At 36.7% G+C, this 19,563-nt stretch overlaps 2 protein-coding genes across 2 annotated transcripts; one reads left to right on the forward strand and one right to left on the reverse strand.

The window, feature by feature from the left end:
- Positions 1 to 1,315: 1,315 nt before the first annotated feature.
- On the forward strand, positions 1,316 to 4,668 carry LOC113673271 (uncharacterized). Its single transcript, XM_027189658.2, has 2 exons — positions 1,316 to 1,751; positions 3,963 to 4,668. Exons 1-2 carry the CDS (start codon positions 1,625 to 1,627, stop codon positions 4,253 to 4,255), a joined length of 420 nt encoding a protein of 139 aa, XP_027045459.2. The 5' UTR covers positions 1,316 to 1,624; the 3' UTR covers positions 4,256 to 4,668.
- Positions 4,618 to 18,272, reverse strand: LOC113673270 (uncharacterized). The gene is made up of 16 exons (XM_089191361.1): positions 18,186 to 18,272; positions 16,574 to 16,646; positions 15,422 to 15,475; positions 15,090 to 15,143; positions 14,957 to 14,980; positions 14,627 to 14,674; positions 13,753 to 13,800; positions 12,667 to 12,681; positions 6,767 to 6,811; positions 6,426 to 6,476; positions 6,184 to 6,234; positions 5,904 to 5,918; positions 5,436 to 5,474; positions 5,273 to 5,320; positions 5,128 to 5,179; positions 4,618 to 4,738 (listed from the first exon to the last, which is right to left on the reverse strand). Exons 1-15 carry the CDS (start codon positions 18,255 to 18,257, stop codon positions 5,172 to 5,174), a joined length of 645 nt encoding a protein of 214 aa, XP_089047487.1. The 5' UTR covers positions 18,258 to 18,272; the 3' UTR covers positions 4,618 to 4,738; positions 5,128 to 5,171.
- Positions 18,273 to 19,563: the final 1,291 nt, after the last annotated feature.

Consider the following 19,563-nt stretch of genomic DNA (forward strand, 5'->3'; position numbering starts at 1 on the left):
GGATATCCTCTCTTATGTACACTCAACACCTGGCGAGCTCATGCTACAAAAATGCATGGTACCCGTCCAGACGGAAACAATCGAAGATCCCGCGACCGAACCCCTCAAAACCTTCATTTCCTTGATTTCACTTGAGGTCGGTGGCAGGACTGGTCAGCTGCATTATCATTTACAGACGATAGGCTTGCCCTCGTTCACTTATATACCGATGTTATCTGTAATGTATAAACCCAGTCCAGAAAAAAGTGAAGGCAAGATCAGGAGAGCGCTTTTCCATTCTGTAAACTTCAATCTCGTGTACAATCCAAATATGGAAAACTGGTCATGTGATATTGGGTAAAAAATAATAATAATAATAATAATAATAATAATAATAATAATAATAATAATAATAATAATAAAACGGAAAGATCTAACATTACTGCAGTTCACGGTTTGTCTTTGTCAGACTCTACTTCAAATCCTGTTCCAGAAATGGCCCAACAGCTCTTTCAAGGCTGAGCTTTCACTGGCTTGTAAAGATTAACATATCATGCGTTTCTGCGGTTACTAAATGATCAGAGCTGGGCAAACATCGTTCATAAGGCAACCCAAGGTAGGGTAGGGCCAGGCCACCCTGCTAGCCAATGCAGCCGATGTTTTCAGTTTGAGAGTCAATCGGTTGTTACTTAAAAAGGCTACGGATTTTGTTATGGATTGCCTCTTTTTTGCTGCTGAGAAAAAAAAAAAAAAAAAAAAAAAAACGGGTTTTGGCCAACTTAAGATGAATTTATACTTCTGTCAGGGCTTATTATTGTTACATTTTTAAATCTGTTCAGAGCTGTGTTCCCGTTTGGTCCCTTTTTTTTATGTAACTGTACTAAATTAAGCTCATACCATGTACTTTCACATATTCTGTTTGTGTATTTAACGATGGAATAATATTACTAAGATTAAACAAAGCATTTGAACTTGTTCAAAAGTATTTCAGCCTTATATGGTCGTGGAAAGGAAAGAGGGTTATTAAGCAAACAGGAAATACGTACTGTGAAGCAGGCAAAATGCGACAACAATTTTGCTTACGTTAGTTTTTATCTCTTGATCAATGACGCATTAAAGAACCCCTATTTTTTCTTTAATTGCTTTAATTTCGAACAGGCTTCGTTTCCAATCTATACCGGCCTTGTCTATATTTTTAGAACCGTCTGCAATGGAATTAATAGAGCGACTGTTTTTAACAGTGCACATCCACTGCAAACCACGTACTGATATTATGATAGAATTTGATAAAGCTTAAACACATACTATTTAACCTCTGATCGACATCTGGAATTTCAAATTTGCCTTAGGTACATATAACACGCCTTCAAAATCCCTAAGCAATTCTTCACTTTCAATATCTCCTTGACCTGCTTTGACTGTTGTGTGATTTATGAATAATGAGGACAGTCAGAAGAGGGCTTTTAGATAACACGGCAACGGAGGCGTATGGAATCTGGGAAATTGCTTATAATCACACGCCTTACAAGGCTTATTTACAAAGCAGGAAAACCGCGTTTTGATGTGAAACGCAGCCCATTGCTACTTAATCCGGAAAGTTGATTGCATTCATTTCACGAAGACAATTCAGCAAAGTGCAGCTAAAATGGTTTTTAAGCGTACAATCCTTTTTTTGGCTCTGGGTTTATCTTTCTGCCAGACGGAATCAAAATACCTTCTCCATCCGAAGTTCAGAGGAATGATTATGGAGAACAGTTTTGACGAGGCATCAGGTGAGGTCAATAGTTCTAAGCAAATTTCGTTCTAGCCTTTATATTTCTCTCGGCTGATATGATTTGGAAAAGAAAAGAAAACGACAGTAGCAAATAAACAAAGCCTTATTATTTGGTAGCTTATTTTAAGCGTTGGGGCACCACTATTAATTAGCCGAAGGCATATGCATTGTATACGCAAATAAATGACGGTCAAGTTGATTCGTAGCTCCGTTGCTTTGAGTTTGTGTTACTTTGTCACAGATTTCGTCCTTAGTACGTAAAGGTAGACCCATTTCATTGATTCCATCGCTGGAATTTAAACACAGACTCACAATTCATTACCTTCTCTCGACTGACCTTATTCAACCGGGGTGGACTTTTATGTTAACGCAGTAGAATTAAGTTACACGTTTATTTATCCTTTGGGCAAGGTAAAGGCTGGGCACTCAATTAAAAGAAGCTTCTTTAAGTTCTCAATGGGATGATGGTTTTTGCGGCTAATGGCCAAAATTTTTGCCAATTTGCGGCTATCGGTAAATATCTTTCCACTGCTGTAACCAGCAATTTTTTTACGGTTAACTTTTTCTACCACTAACGGTTAAAAGTTCCCAAATTTTTACGGCTAATGGCTCAATGTTTTGGTCGCTTTACAGCTAACAGTTAACCCCACTGAGATCCTCTTAAAAAGTTTTGAAGCCGTTGAAGTCGTTCAAAAATAAACTAAAAAACCGAATCCTCAAATTGCCAAGTTGAACTTTATCCACCGTCATTGACGATAGTTAACGTCTCAAAAGAGAGGTCAGATCTCGAGCCCTGATAAGTCATACGGCGGGGCTACAATTCTCGCATGGAAATCCCTTTTATCTCTATAGCTTATGTTATAAACAGTGAAAATAGGATTTGTGACGTATCTCGTTGATCTCTGTTATCTTTTCGTAAACGGATTATACGGGGGTTTGTATAGCGTGACTCCGACAGCGCAGTGAACGTGCGGTTCCCTCTCATTATAAATAGGAGAATCTAGAATCCGATGAAATAACTTCGGCGCGCTATGTATCTCCACATAGCTAAACGAGTGAAAACGCTTCAGGATTTTACTGCGATAATTCAGGAATTCCTCTGAAACAATTTGCGAAAGGAATAAAATTAACTATGCGTCACCTTTTAGGAATTGGAAAACTTAGTATAGACGAAATATATTGCAGCATACATATGTTCTTCATCGGTGCAACTGATCCAGAAAATCTGAAGTTATTACCCTCAAAAGTATGCTATTAAGCCAAATAACCGGAAATATCTTTCATGTGGCGTACTGACGGGATATAAATTAACAGATAAGGACAAAATGCGAGGGAACATGAACTTTTGCATGTATAGCTTGAGCTCATGGGTTATGGGACATTTGTTTTTTGAAAGAGAGTTCTGAAAAGTAAGCTTTGTTAATGAAGACAATATTTTTCTGGACATTTACGCAATCTTTGTAACTTTTCCTTTTGCGCCCTTCGCTCGAACTAACGAGGAATGCAGGTATAAAGAGTATGAACGCATTACAATAACTGGCTGAAAATTGTCGGTTAGGAGAGGATTATATCTCTCGGACTTGATTGTAGACATACTGCGAAAAATTATCATTTTACCACCAAGTTACACTTGAAAAGAAACTGCGCGACAAAAAATATATGTTAGAGATAGAATGAAATTTGCTCAGTGAAAAAAGTTCCTACTGTCACAAAGGTTGAGCAGGGAGGGGGGGTGGGATGGGGAGATATGAAACGAACGTCGAAGGAAGATATCGTGAGTGAGAAACGGACCAGAGAGCTATGAGAACAGCACTGATAAGCGAAAGGGTGCCTTGAGAGAACTCGACCTTGGTATCTCACCTGTAAGGAGGTGAGGTTGGACGTACAGGACGGAAGGATTTGTGTTGCGGGGAGAGAAGGACACGTGGCGCTGTAGTAAGGGGGCAGGTGGAGATATTTAGCATACGTAGCCAATTCACATAGCTTAGGACTATTGACTAAAAAGGAATCTCGATTTGAGAGGAGTGGAAAGAGGAGAAAGAGAGAAAGAAAGGATGGAGAATGAACTTTTTGGATACATGACGAGAAGGCGGAGGAGAAGGAGGAGGAGAATGGCTATTGTGGGATTAAACAAAAAGCAGATTTTCCTTACAAAATTTATTTACTGTGTAAAATTGACTCGTGACCTAGCTTTCTCTTCTAACCACAGGTCGGTGTCAATATTTGGACCACCGCTATGATGAAGGACAAATCATGGTTCCAGATGACAAATGCAACTACCAGTGCACCTGTTACGTGTCTGAATACTTTGTCGGATTTATGTGCGAGCCATTGTGTCATAGATACATTGACTACGTTGACTGCATGCCAGGATATGAGATGAAAAGTCGTAGGGTACCTGCCGGGCCTTTAGAGTTTGGATGCGAGTGCAAAGTTTTAGAGTGTGTTCCATCCTTCGATATCGAGTCATTTCTCAACTCTCGAAAATTACAAGGGATGTAACTCTCTCATGTGCGAGAGTGTAATTTTGACATTGGTAAACCCTAAGCAACCGAAGAAAGAAACGTTTTTGTATCCCCATTTATCGATAAGGAACTCGTTATATCTAAAAAAAAAAAAAACTAATGACTCCTCCCTATTGACAGTCATTTCTCTATGATCCCTCCTTTATACCCTGTTAGCGACGACTGATGCCCCCCACCTTTCCCCCCTGACAAATTAGTGATCTCCCAAACCCCCCCCCCCCGCCCCCCTTAGGGACCGATTAGTGACTGGTTCCTTACCTAAAAGACTATCAACTTTCTCTATTTACTGTTTAGACGAGTGCTAGATGAATCTGTGTGAATCTGTGTGGAACAACAGTGTAAGCGTTAACGCCACTTTGACTTTTATTAAACGTTTTTGCTTCGTTTCTAGTTTCTATTTTTCTCAAGTTGCTTCTAGTTTATCTCTACAATCCACCCTGTGGTTCTACGTCACATTGCTCTGAAAAAAAAAACCAGTGATAACAACGGCAAAGGTTAACCAATATTAAGAATTGAGTAAATATATATTTCCAGTCATCCTCTATTCAAGAAGAGTTATTTTTACAGTAAGTGCATGTACTCCTCTCGCCGATGAGAGGACAGACACACCCAGTGTGGAAAAAAGGTACTTATCTAGAGCACGGAGTTCAAAAGAAAATTACAGACTAATATAGTTGACGATATCTTGAGGTAGCTTGTTGTAGTTTAAACCTTCGCGTTGCTAGTATTTCATGAAATTTCTTGTAGAACTTGCAATGGAGTTGAGTATGAGTAAGGGTTCACTTTGCGATCAACTTTGACAAACGGTTCACACTATTATTATTGTCTCAAAAACGCTTAAAGTTGTACCTTTAACATGTTCACGTCGAACCCCTGGAATCGTCGTCTTCGTCTTACTCGCCTGTAGAGAATGTACATTAATCACTTTATCCTTTTATTTTCAGCAAAAATTATCAATAGCTATAAAGATAAATAATGATCTTATGAAGATTACCCGCGGTTTCTTTTTCTGTGTCGCTTCTCCAGGGCCAAAGTCGATCATCTGTTTCGAGAAAAAACAAAGAAAATTTGAATAAGGGACGAAAGTAAAAAGCCATTTAACGATAAATTTTTGCAATTGTCGTGGTGAAGCTTTAAAAAACAATATCCGCAGATACCTTTTTTGTCATCCCTTTGCCATGGCCAAAACCGCTCATCTTATCATACAATGAGAAAAAGAAAAAAAAAAACGTTGAAAAATCACAAAGCAGCTGCAAACTGAAACAAAAGATACATTTCTATTGCGCTACTGAACACTCCTTTCTAAGCTAATTGTAGATGATACATTTACCCGTTGCATCCTTTTTAGTTGCGTCTCTTTGCCATGGCCAAACTCTCTCATAAAATAACACAATTTGGTATTGAACTAAAATGAAAGATACATCACTATTGCTACTGAACTCACCGTTGTAGACTAATTGAGAACAAACGCATATTCTTAGAAGTTTTGTATCAGCTTAATGATGTGTCAGGGTAGAATACGCTTAGCAAAAGGCAGCTACTGCTATAGGAACTGGTACAGAGTCGGTATTCACACTTTGACAAGTTTTCCCTTAAAATGTTTAATTTGTAAGCACGTCTCTCACCTTTTCTTGGTCCTCCTGTGACAATGAAACAAAATGGAAAGATGTTAATTATACATGCAAATGCAAAAAGGAAATTGAAAAACAACATAAGACAGAACTTTTCAAAAATATGAAACAATACTACTACTAACTCCCAAAACCGCTCATCTTATCATACAATGAGAAAAAGAAAAAAAAAACGTTGAAAAATCACAAAGCAGCTGCAAACTGAAACAAAAGATACATTTCTATTGCGCTACTGAACACTCCTTTCTAAGCTAGTTGTAGATGATACATTTACCCGTTGCATCTTTTTTAGTTGCGTCTCTTTGCCATGGCCAAACTCTCTCATCTATTTTGCAAGAAAACATAGTGAGACTTCATGAACAGCTAATAACATGTAACACGTAATCAGGCGCTCGTTTATGCTTATAATGTCAAAACGTAAATTACCTCAAGAAGACAGCCATTGCAGTAACTTTTGAACCGTAGTATCGTCCACTGAAAACTACATCTGGAACCTTTACTAGTACTGATACATACCTTTTTTCGCATCATTTGAACCTTTCCATGGCCAAATTCGCTTATCTGTTACTAGTATAGAAATGAAAGAAAGTGTTGATAATAAATTATAAAGTAAGTGAGAAAGTATGCCATCCTCATCATCAGGAATAGCAGCAGCTACAATACTTATAAATACAATCACAATAAAGAATATACTACATCTCTGAAACCACAACGACAAAAACAAGACTACCGGCGGCATCTTTTTCAGTGTCACAAATAAAAGAAAACTTGAAGGAAGGACAAAGCGAAAAGGCAATTTAACGATAGCTGCGCAGAATTTTGTAAATGAAGCTTTCAAAAACAATATTCTAAGACACCTTGTTCGTCTTTGACGTCCCTTTGCCATGGCCATAAGCGTTCATCTTGTCATGTAGTAGGAAACAAAGAGAACATTAAAATAACACAATTTGGTATTGAACTAAAATGAAAGATACATTACTATTGCTACTGAACTCACCGTTGTAGACTAATTGAGAACAAACGCATATTCTTAGAAGTTTTGTATCAGCTTAATGATGTGTCAGGGTAGAATACGCTTAGCAAAAGGCAGCTACTGCTATAGGAACTGGTACAGAGTCGGTATTCACACTTTGACAAGTTTTCCCTTAAAATGTTTAATTTTCTCAGCGGAGGATTCGGAATTATTATAATAAGAGTGAGTTTGAATGAGTTACTGTCGCCATTGCTCCAAGGCCATGATTTCTTTCCTTGACGATGTTTTACACGTTTCCTTAATGGACTTGTTATAAAATAAGATAAATTCATCCGACACCACTCATACCCTGTTTCTTTTCATCCGCTGACGAGGTGGCAAAAAGAGTGCCCATGCTTGCTATAGTTGAACGATACTCAAACATGGGAACAAAAATATTTCCACCGTGATATTTTTTACTGCACCATAATTTGAAGATTCCAACTGATGTCAGAACTAATGTCTTAAATTATATATTTGAATCTGTGATAAAGTTGTTGGACTTAAATTATCAAATATTCTTGTCATAAAATGTGCATGAAATTTCTCAAGTTGAAAAACAAAGGCCTGTGAGTGTTGCAAAAAATAAGGTAACCTTTATGTTGGTAAAAACATACCTAAAAAGATACAAAAAAAGATGAAATAGCAATTTAAAAAGTTACCATTAATATCTTTGCTCTCGGCTTTGTCTTCAAATTTTGCTTCATCAGCTGTATGAGAAAAACACATTTTGACCCTGTACCCCAGCTTTACACCCTCACATCAGTATTCACAGGCTCCATACTGTTCCCTTCTATTTCTTATGGTATTGATATGGAGAACTTGTTCAACTATCAAGGGCTTCTTAATTTGGTTTATTCTCGTGACCCTAATGTTCGATTCGATCATGTTACTGTAAGGAGAAATTAGATGCCGGTCACCCCTTGGCGTTAAAGGGTTAACCTTGAGTTTTAAAGGTGAAGTCTTTACGTTTAACAACCAGTTGTTTCGGTCAGGTAATAAAGTAAAGGCAATTACGTCCGGTGTTCCTTATAATTTTTCTTTACTTATATGCAACGCGAGATGCAATGAAAAGAACAAAATCCGATATTTCTGTTTATAAAAACTGAATATTATTCCTTTTAAATCATAACGAAAGCCTTTTACATGAAATATCCGAACTCCACTGAATATATTTTCGGCTCATCGCTGAACTCACCAAGGACCATTGAAAACACCAAAAGAACGCAAGACACCATCAAAAGCAGGTCGAGTCTCATGTTTGCTTTCGTCACGTTTTCGATATCTCTGGGGAGAAAAGATTTGTCACACGTTTTATGTTTGAAACCCTGAGCGCGGTAATTATTCACTTCCGAGACTGCGAGAACGTTCCTTTTTTTCGTTTGCTGAGTCCAGCTCGAAAACTATTTACTGGGACTTATATAAACGCACTAGATGTATTTTTTTTGTAACCTCTATAACATTTCAAGTAAAAAAATGGTCCACGGAGATAAACTGCAAGAAGAAGCCCTAAAAAAGAAATCCAGGTTTCGACAGGATTTACATTATTCGATAATAGATATTATTACGCTAAGAGCGTCCAACATAAATATTTCAAGAATGAAAATGTATTAAGAACAAGTTTAAAAGATACTTACCGAAATGGCAAATTCAGAGAGGGCTACTCTCAGAGCCGTCCCACTCAAGGTATTGCACGAATCACAATGATAACGATTTGTGCACACCTGCATTTAACCTGTGTATTCGACCGTGCTTCTTAGCTAAATTAGTTGCTCAAATATTGACTTTCTTGCCTAGTTTGTTGGCCAAAGATAATGGAAGTGTTTGCTGGGGAGGGAAACGCGAAATTTTGATTTTTCCGATTAAATTGCTTTTAACTAACACAACCAGCCAGTTTTATACAGTTCTCGGACTGAAAATAAGCGGGAGAAGTATTCAAACAAAGTGATAAATATCTGGGAATGGGGCAACTCTTTGCGAGGTTTAGAAAACAAAACTAATGTTTGAAATCAATCAAATATATGCGCCTAATGGATTTGTGGCATTTTTTCTTCTTTCGGAAACACCGGAGTGAAGACAGTTGCTTGTTTAAAGACAAATATTTTTCTAGCACAAAAAAATTAGATATTGTCTAGCATGTGGCGTTTTGTTAAACAGGAAAATGGAACTCAGAAATCCGAAATTGCAAAATTTCTAAAATTACCTCGCGGAAATGACTGTTTTCTTAGCGCAAATATGAATTTTTGAACAGAGAAAACTCACAAAATATATATTAAGATAATACCATCCTGTTAGGATAGGAAAATTTAAATGAATGGTTGGATCACAGGTTCGATGAATGGCAAACATTTTCACGCTGAGAAATTTTTGCTGTTCCACATCGAAAGCAAATTAAAGATGATTTTTATTCGTTTATTCTATTTTTATTAATTGTTTAAGAAGAAATCTTGCATTAGCCGGTTCAATAACGAAAACAAATGAAACGGGTAAATATTATTATAAGTTTCTACTTTGGCTTTTGTTTAATTGAGAACATTTGAAATACATCGATCACTTAAGTTGTCTTCGTTTCAGTTAAAAAGGCATGCATTTAGACTTATCAGCATGTATGTATTGTTATGTTTCTGCATGTGTCTCCTGGTTATCTTTGAAGCCTTGCAGTGCCTTTTTTCAATTAAATATATTGGTATCAAATCTTAAATCCTTAATCGAGTACCGATTGCGAAATCCTCAATATTTACCTGGGCGCAAGTACAGATTTAGACCCACAATAAAAGTGTCCACTTTTCTGCGCGTTTTATAATTAGTTTCCAAGTTATCACGAGCTGGTTTACTTTTCTCCTAGTTTGATTTGAAATTTTCCAATTTCTCGATCTGCTTTAAGACTTCCTCGTTTGGTTTCATTTCCGGCAATTGTGCATTCTGTCAGAATAATTAGTTTTACAAAAGAAAGGAGCAACGTAATGGTCAAATCTAAGTGTCTTCATTTATAAGAGACTCAAAAGTTGTTGTAAAACCCAACACTACTTCGGCTGTGTGTTAAAAGCACCGTAGCCTGGTCTTGCTTATGTTTATCTAAGCCTGGATAAGTAATTCTCTCGTATTTCCGTTCAATATTCCTGTGCAAATAGAATCTTGGGTTATTAACATGAGGGGTCATACCAGATAATTCTTAGGTGATAAAATGTTGCCACAAGATGAAAACAGGAAGTTACAGGGAAGACCTTGCTGGAAGAACAACTAAAACCATTAAAATTTAGTCTGTCTACAATTTGTGTTACCGTTGATTTTCAACCGGGATTCACTGACATACGACATATGTGAATCAGGTAGCGGTGGTATACTAAATGTCGCAATACACTATATTGACGGTTAATTCGGTACTGTATTTTTTACATTTTTTTTATTAACGCTTGTGAAGCGTACAGGTGTTTCATGTGAGCACATTGCAATTAATTCATGCCCAGATTTAATAAATAGAAGGCAGACGGGGTTCGTGTTGAGAATTTGATTGTAAATTTTCAAAGAAACGCTCCTGTATTCAGAATGAAGTCATTGCTTGTAATATGAACTAATTTACGCCTCTTTTAATAAATAAATCTTTCCAAATATTGGATATTTTACGTCGGTTCATAATCATAAAAGACCGTTGGCCCCAAAAAATCAGGCCAGTTTTCATACGCATGATATATGAACGAGCGTAGAATTGCGCTCAAACGAGTGGGAAAGAAATTTGTGTGCAAAAGAAACTATGATCTGACGGTAAATGAAGAGGCTTTTTTGGTTTCTTCTTGGTACACTGTAATGTGAAAATTATCTAAAAACCATGTTTAACGTCAGTTTAAACACCAAGAAGCTTTTAGATAAATTTGTGAATAAAGTTTATTTTGCAAAGGACGTATACAATGCAATTAGTCGATTGATCAATGCACATGAAACTTCTGAAAATGGAATATATAAGTACTTGTATTCTATCTAAGTAATGCAGCAACATGTTTCCTCAACTTTCTTCCTGTCGTCAATAATAAAAAGGTAAAAAGTATTAGTTTATGTCCTATATATCAATATATGTATGTCTTCAATGATATTTAATTAGAAAAATACACAACTTTTTTGCTGCTCATGAGAAATTTCTTGTTCAGACATCTTTTGTATCAAGATCAATGGTTGGCGTTTCTCAACTTCTTTTATAGAAGATGGAGGAAAACTTTCGCGACAAAAAGGAGAGAATGGTGACGATCAACAATAGTGTGAGAGTAAGACGGGACTTGTTTTACAATCAATTTTGAAGACTGACAATCATTTGGGATTTGCCAGGATTGATACCTGTAGCAGCGAAAGTATGAGTATTTCTGGCGAGAAGGGAATCGACAAAAAAAAATCAAATGTACAAGACTAAATATGAATTATAGCAGAATGATGATCAGATACCTTTGTTTGGCCACTGTCTACACATCTCACATGTTCAAGGCATCACGCGATCAATAACCTCTTCCCAAATAGTTTTGGTATCACGATCACTATAGGGAACTATAAAAACAACTGTGTTTTAGGGAATGAAGGGGGTAAGTTTCCAAAGAGAATGTGGTGCCGCGTCGGTTGGAGAGTATGATAAAGTAATATGGTACTATCAACTGAGTTGATAACGTAAATTGGCCACCGTTAAAAGTTTCAAAGCTGACTCTTCGAGTGTTAGGCCTTCGTCAGAACTGCGTTTTAGGGAAGTTGTGTAATCTCCTAGCACTATGATACTCAGGCAAACAAACAAAAAAGCAAAAAAACCAAACGAATGAATGAATAAACAGGTAAACAAATGTTTAATTTGAACATAAGTGAGTCAATAGATAGATTTGGATGGATAAACAACGAGATAGATATAAATGAATGCATCACAAAGTGTTACAAACCGGTTAAAGAAACAGTATTAATGGATGCAATGCATAACTGTTGTGGCCCTTACAACTTACTATTATCATGAAGAGCTCTCTCGACTGCTGTCTTCGCCTCCTGATCAATCTCTGACCACATGTCTCCTAGAAAGCGGATTTATACATTAAAAAAAAGATGTTCACCGGTGCTTGTTGTTTGTTAGGCGAGCAGGAAAGAGGGAAAAATCCAAGAAACCAACACGAATTGCAAACACCCTATCAAGACCTCGTTGCTGAGTTAGGACTTAATCCAAGGTACGTAATTTGGTATTATCAACTGCATTGGTAACGCAAATTTGCCACCGTAGAGATAAAGCGTTTCAAAGCTGATGTTTCGAGCGTTAGCCCTTCGTCAGAGAAAATGGACAACGAAGGGCTCACGCTCGAAACGTAAACTTCGAAACTCTGATCATACCAAATTACTTCGTTTATACTTTCCCACCGACGCAGCACCCCTTTTCTCTAAGGCCCTGTTTTATTGGAATCCGGTACCTAAATAAACACCCCCTCCCCCCACCCACAACCTCGACACGATTTTGCAGAAGGTCTATATGGAGTTTTGAGTTGTAACGACTGTCTCCTCAAGTAAAACAGTCTCTCTCCCTGCCGACTTACCCTGCCGACTTACCCTGCCGACTTACTCGCTCAAACGAGTTGTCTCGCCCCACGAGACAAGTTCGCGATTTTCGTGTAAACAGTCGAAAAAACGGTCGAATTTTTCTAGCAGAAATGAGGGGTAACTCAGCGAGGCCGTTAATCAGTTATATACTCATCACGATTTTCGACGATAAATATGATTTGTAAGCACGTCTCTCACCTTTTCTTGGTCCTCCTATGACAGTGAAACAAAATGGAAAGATGTTAATTATACATGCAAATGCAAAAAGGAAATTGAAAACAACATAAAAGCAAAGTTTTAAATTAAAAGACAGAACTTTTCAAAAATATGAAACAATACTACTACTGAAAGTGAAATGTGATCTTCGCAGTAAATTTTCCAATTTAAGCAACTGGAAAGAAGAAGCCTGAAAAAAAAAAAAAAAAAATCAGGGCTTCAACGGGATTCGAACCCGTGACCTCCGCGATACCGGTGCGATACTCTACCAACTGAGCTATGAAGCCACACATTGGGAGCGAGGTCAATAAAATTGACCTCGCTCCCAATGTGTGGCTTCATAGCTCAGTTGGTAGAGTATCGCACCGGTATCGCGGAGGTCACGGGTTCGAATCCCGTTGAAGCCCTGATTTTTTTTTCAGGCTTCTTCTTTCCAGTTGCTTAAATTGGAAAATTTACTGCGAAGATCACATTTCACTTTCATCTACAACCGCAGTACAAATATGAATTATTTCATATAAAACTTCACATCATTTCACTGCACGGGAAGATATCAACTCAATAAATTGACCTCGCTCCCAATGTGTGGCTTCATAGCTCAGTTGGTAGAGTATCGCACCGGTATCGCGGAGGTCACGGGTTCGAATCCCGTTGAAGCCCTGATTTTTTTTTTTTTTTTTTTTTTCAGGCTTCTTCTTTCCAGTTGCTTAAATTGGAAAATTTACTGCGAAGATCACATTTCACTTTCATCTACAACCGCAGTACAAATATGAATTATTTCATATAAAACTTCACATCATTTCACTGCACGGGAAGATATGAAGTCAATAAATTGACCTCGCTCCCAATGTGTGGCTTCATAGCTCAGTTGGTAGAGTATCGCACCGGTATCGCGGAGGTCACGGGTTCGAATCCCGTTGAAGCCCTGATTTTTTTTTTTTTTCAGGCTTCTTCTTTCCAGTTGCTTAAATTGGAAAATTTACTGCGAAGATCACATTTCACTTTCATCTACAACCGCAGTACAAATATGAATTATTTCATATAAAACTTCACAATACTACTACTAACTCCCAGTTCCACCACCAGGCAGCTCTCTTGTTCTGTATTTCTGCGCGACTGGAATTTTGATCAAAAATAGGAGATCATTATAAAAACGTTGGGTTATTAATCGTAACGAAGAGACTCGTTAATAAGGAAATGGCATTTATTTCCCAATGCAGTCATTTTTGGATGCCGAATCGAGAAGTTTTAATTGCAAACTGCCTGTCTAATTCGCACTGATTGCCTGAGGAAGATTAGGTAACGTTCAGTTAATGGGGGGGGGGGGGGACATACGATACAATTTTGACAAAATTTTGATCGCCCATAAGGCTCTACAATAACATTATGAACCCCCCCTCCCCTCCCTCCTTCCTCCCTTCCCCCCTTACACTCTGTTGGCGACAAATGATCCCTCCTCTGTTTCCTTTGAAAATCATAAAACATGTGATCCTCGGCGATAAAAAATGAGTGGTCCCTAAGTTAGCAGCCTGAGTCGAAACTTGACGATCCACATCCAAAGCTTCATTTTTAGCAGGTGATAGTAGGTAAAAAACGTCGAAAAAGGGAACAATGCTATTTATTTCTTCTCGTGACAAATTCACCGTGAAAATAATAGCTGTGCACTTGGTCTGAACGCTTTTTGTTTGTTCAAGTCAGTCTTCTCATTCATTTCCAAACACCTCAATTTTAAGGAAGATGACTTTGTTGATGACAGCACAATATAGTTATTTGCGATTGGTTCGGGAATTATTTTGCCTTGGTTGGTCAAACTATGAGACATCAAAGTAAACAGAGTAAGGAAGTTGGAAAATTTGGACAAAAAAACGGTCACAGAACTTTTAACTTAAATGATTGTACCAAACCTTCATGCTTCTTATACAAAGTGTATTTTAAAAGCCACCTGTTACGTCGCGAGTCTTCAGTTCACTCTGTGGTATGACGTCGATATCTGTCAAAAGAATATTATTAAACATTATTATTTTCTATCCTTCGAGTGAAGATTCGAATTTTTTATAGCCTTTTTCAGATGTTCAGTTAGTAACACGGCGGGATGGCTACGGCCGGGCAAAAACGAGGGGAGTTTGGGTCGGGTCACGTAAAGAACAATTTGCAACCCGACCTATACCTCTCTCGTTTTCTCACTCCTCCTCTACACTCGCGCTGTTTACCATCGCTCTTCGTTTATTCAATCAATCTATTTATCTCTATTTGTTTTACAAACACAACGCACCTCTTCTTCCTTTTCTTGGCCCACCTGCAAAAAAGAAGAGAAATTTTAAAAATTGGAGTTATTTGATTTCAGAACAAAAACAACGACTACACCAATAATTTGAATACAAAAATGATTAAAAGTAATTTCTTACGCAAGCCATTTCCTCCATCAAACGGTCCTTTTTCAAATAAATGCATGTTTGGATCTAAAAAACATAAGGAAAAATTCAGAACGAGACTGTCATATTCTAGACAGCTAAACGCAGTTTACGAGTTGTATGACAAGAATTGCAATCCTGCTAATAATATGATTTTGATATTCGCTCAATGACTAGAAAACAACAGGTGTGTCATTTACACTATGCATCTAAATTGCATGAATCATACACATTGTAGGAAAGCTATAAATTGTTTCAATTCTGTTTCAAATCGAATCGTGGTTAGTGAGAAATTTTTCATTTCCTGTAGGGCGTGGCATATTAACCTTCAACGTCATTAGGCGTTAGTTCCTTCTGCGGTATTGGTGCAACAGCAGCCTCTGCGGAAAGAAATTTCAACTCTATTCGAGATTGTTGTTATGCAATAGCCTAAGGCTTGCCTCTATCATTCTAAGAAATTATAAACTGAATGAATGATGAATTTGTAACTTGTCAAGTATTGTTATGTACATAAGAACACAATCAAACCAATAGATCGGTACGTGATACGTAAGATGCAAACCTCTCTTCCCTCTCCGCAGCCGTACCGCAAAAATTAACGACATTAAAAACATTTTAGTATATTTTTTTATTCGTGAGACTCAAAATTCTATGACAGACAAATAACTGATCCCTCCTTTACCCAGCTGAGGTGAGTCCCAGAAGTCTTTTAGGGCAGGAGCTTTCTTGAGGGTACCCAAATCGTCTGCACTGTAAGTACATATCAAGCTCTGTAGGTGATTTAATCCCATTTTAATTCCATCCGATCTCACAATTTACGAAAACTTCATTATTCTTGTGAAAAATGATAGCCGTCTTATTGAAACTTGATGACAAGTATAAGCCGGCAAAGAAAACAGTGCAAAAGCAATTATCTGTCACATCCATGTCAGCAGCAACAGGATTATGACACCTTACAGTCCCCATACATTTTCTTAGACTAAAAGTCTAAGAAAATGTAGGGGACTCTCCGGGATACTTACAGTACAGACGATTTGCGTCCCCTCGCGATTGGAACAGTAAATGTAAGAAAAGTGTCTCGAGTCATGCTTTTAATATTTTTTTCTTTAAGCTTTACTACCAACTACCAAATATTTATTCCAATTGTTTTTTTGTTATTTTTTTTCAAGTATTCTATGTTTATAACTCTCTTGACTGTAATTAGTGGATGAACACTCTGAGCAATACTAAGCTCTTCACGTTTGTATCATAGTTTTTTTTGTATGTAACTGAAAAATTTGACTGTTATCAACTCAAATAGAGGTTCACTAAAGAGATTGGGGCAAATTGTAAATAATACATTCGGTATAACCCTAAAAACCTTACTCATTTTTACACGTTTTGAGTTTTTTTGTGATGATCATAATAAAGTTTAGATTTAGAATCGTTTAAAAGGAAAATAAATCGGTATATTCTTTAAAACTCGTGAATACACATACCTGCCAAGGAATTGGCGATGATCAGGATGATGCATAACGAAAATATCAGTGCCCTCATTGTTACAGGATAAACCTGTGAAACGAGACGATAATATAAGATCCTAGCATCTCAGGTAGACTATATCGATAGTATAAAAGCCGATGCTTATATATTGCAACAATACACTCATCAAACTTTGAACAACGAGTCAATATATGTTAATTATCTTTCAGCGTATATGTATGTTTTCCTAGACCTTAAAAATGATGACTAATCCTGTAAAACAACTCGTTAGATTTGTTCGAATGTGCTAATTTTTGGCTATGGTGCATGAGAGGCGCTATTTTTTTTTTTTTTTTTTCAAAGAGCATGTCTTTCAACTGTGCCTATAAAATGATTGATTTTCAAGAAAGAAAAAGGATCCACGGTCAAAACTTTATCTGTCTTTTGTTGAATATGTACGAACGTGATTCAGAAGTTCTGAAAATTTTATTGCGATAACCTGCCGTATCGGCTAAGAGGTAAAATATTGCGTTTATTCACTCACGAGATATGTGTTATTCGGAAATGTGCGCAACCACAAATTAAAGGTAATTGATTTACATAATTTCCAAGGATTTCTAGATCATACGTTCAAAGAGGCGTTTAAATTCAAACAGCTGCATAGTCGATTAACAGTTCTCTTAAAATACAAAAACAAGCAAAAGATATTCGCCTGTGTTTTTTTTCCGGAGTGTAAACTCTTAAACTTTCTTTCCACAGTTTCTTAGCATCATTTCGGGGAAGTAATGGTTAAGTATCACTGAGTGCCGAGTCTTTCAGCGTCATATGGAAAGCTGCATAAAGCAAACTGATTTTCAGACATATGGTTCTTTATTTTCCCTTGGTTTTTGATTTGTACGATAGCACCTCTTCCTCGCGATAGATTTTGGGCATGTTGATTGATTTCCGTGTAATGTGTATTGTACCAACATTTTTTAATCCTCGGCTCTCAACTATTAAAAGTGACCAACATTAAGTTTCTCCTACAAAAATTCTATGCACTGTTCAGCAGAAAGCAGAGAGGTGAATGGTCGATTTTATCAGCTTGAAGCCGATTCTCTTGTTTATTCACTGAATTGAATAACGTTTTACTTAAGGAAATGTCCAGCAACTTGAATGGAGAATTTTAATGACATCGTAAGAGTTGAACCGATGAGTCGAAACGTTTAAGTTATTTTCAACATTTTTTTAATATGTTAGAAAATTAAAACGTATCTCGACTACAAAATTTCATTGAAAAGATGGCCAACGAGTTTTTTCTTTCCCTTACTTTGACTGAAGAACTGGATTACTTCATCTATCCGTTGTTACTGTACCTAAGAATGAGTTAGTTATTACACTTGTAAAGTCAAAATTTACGGGGTACGATGCTTTTGGAATATCAGCGGAATAGTTATCAGAAACTGGTTTAACTAACTTGTGACCTTGAAGACTAATTCATAGTTATTTTAACAAAGTTCTGACTTGATAATTGACTCAAAAGCTGGATAACTACGCCCAGGCCGACTCACCTACTTCGGCCTAAACGAAACATCGTTGATAATGCATGTAAAGTCTGACTATGAATACTGTTAACTTCTCCTACCTTATCTTTGTGAGATGCGAAGCGGAGCGTCTCAAATGAACACTGCGACTACCACTCAATGAAAGGTCTTTCTTCATTTTAAATGTGACAACCTCTCTAATGTATCCTCAGGCGATTCCTGTTTAATCAAGGATATTAAGTTTTCTGGCTGCATTAAGGGAAAAGCCTTGTGTGTTTTATGAAAATTAAATAGTGGCAGATTAGCAGGAAATGAGGAATTATTCCAAGAACGGTTTTCTTGATACTGCTTAATGGAAAGTCATATTGTCGACTAAAAGGCCGGTCAAATAAATAGGATAGAATTTTGCTTAAGAAAAAAAAAATGCTTAAAAAGGGCCGACTCGCACCTATGACAGAGTAAGAATGAAACAGAACAAAAAAAAACAAACAAAACAAACAAAAGCTGAGCAATGAAAAGAATATATTTTCCTATTTTCGTTTTTTACAAGTGTTTTGTTTTAACTTCAAAAATATTTTCGATTACGAACTAAGACAAGATTTAAAAAAAAAATGGTTTCAATCCTGGTTTGCTAAGAAAGCGTAAGAGGTAAGCAGATGTCTTCAAATAAAGGAGCATCTTATGAATTGAATTCACGGCTAATGTCTCTGCTGCATCGAATATTATCAAAAATTGTAAAAAGATTATTATAAAGTCAAATATTTCAAAAGGCGCAGATATGAATATGTCCTAATTAACAGTAAGATGGCTATTTGTGATAGCTTAAAATCAGAATAGGTTTTGAAAATATACCTTTCATATTATTGAAAGCTCAAGTTAAATTTGCAATAGCTTGGGAGTTTTTACAAATTTTGGTAAATGAGTTATTCAGCCAAAAGATATTACTTTTTATTTTCACACCATTTTTGAAAAAAAATTATATTTTGGTTTCCCCTTGACCTTGAAAACCTTATAAATGATCACGGCTGTATTCTTTAGAAGAGTGATATTGGCTGCCCGTGGATTTATATTTTCTCGGTTTGTTCAGTAAGTTATAACATTTAGAATAGTGTCGTAGTTTGTTAAGTTTGGAAGAGAAAACATTTTTTAACATATATATACAATATTTTTCTCCATTCATTGAATCCTATTAAAATTATACTGATTTTCATGTTTATCTGCTTTTCATGTATTTTGAAGAAAAAAAAAACCGTATACAAGCCCGGTGCTCAAAAAACTCAAGTCAAGCTGCTAATTAAAAGAAAAAGAGAATAAAAATAAACCAAAACTCTCATCATCCTCGTTTCGATTGTATCAGAAAAAAAATGGTTACAACATGGCAAGTCTATCTCACCATTTTCAAGCCAAAACTTGAAATAAGAATTTCTTTCACTTCGAAGTGGATCACACACACCCGCCCTTACAGCTGGGCACGGTTGTATAAA

Source organism: Pocillopora damicornis, chromosome 13, assembly GCF_964200805.1.
Source record: "Pocillopora damicornis chromosome 13, jaPocDami1.2, whole genome shotgun sequence".
NCBI classification, from domain to species: Eukaryota; Metazoa; Cnidaria; class Anthozoa; order Scleractinia; family Pocilloporidae; genus Pocillopora; species Pocillopora damicornis.

Coding starts and splice junctions, on each gene's coding strand:
- LOC113673271 (XM_027189658.2), top strand. CDS start 1,625: ATGGTTTTTAAGCGTACAATCCTTTTTTTGGCTCTGGGTTTATCTTTC. Junction 1,752..3,962: donor CAGTTTTGACGAGGCATCAG/GTGAGGTCAATA, acceptor TTCTAACCACAG/GTCGGTGTCAATATTTGGAC.
- LOC113673270 (XM_089191361.1), bottom strand. CDS start 18,257: ATGAAGAAAGACCTTTCATTGAGTGGTAGTCGCAGTGTTCATTTGAGA. Junction 14,675..14,956: donor GCCAAGAAAAGGAAGAAGAG/GTGCGTTGTGTT, acceptor TTCTTTTGACAG/ATATCGACGTCATACCACAG. Junction 5,321..5,435: donor GCAAAGGGATGACAAAAAAG/GTATCTGCGGAT, acceptor TTCTCGAAACAG/ATGATCGACTTTGGCCCTGG.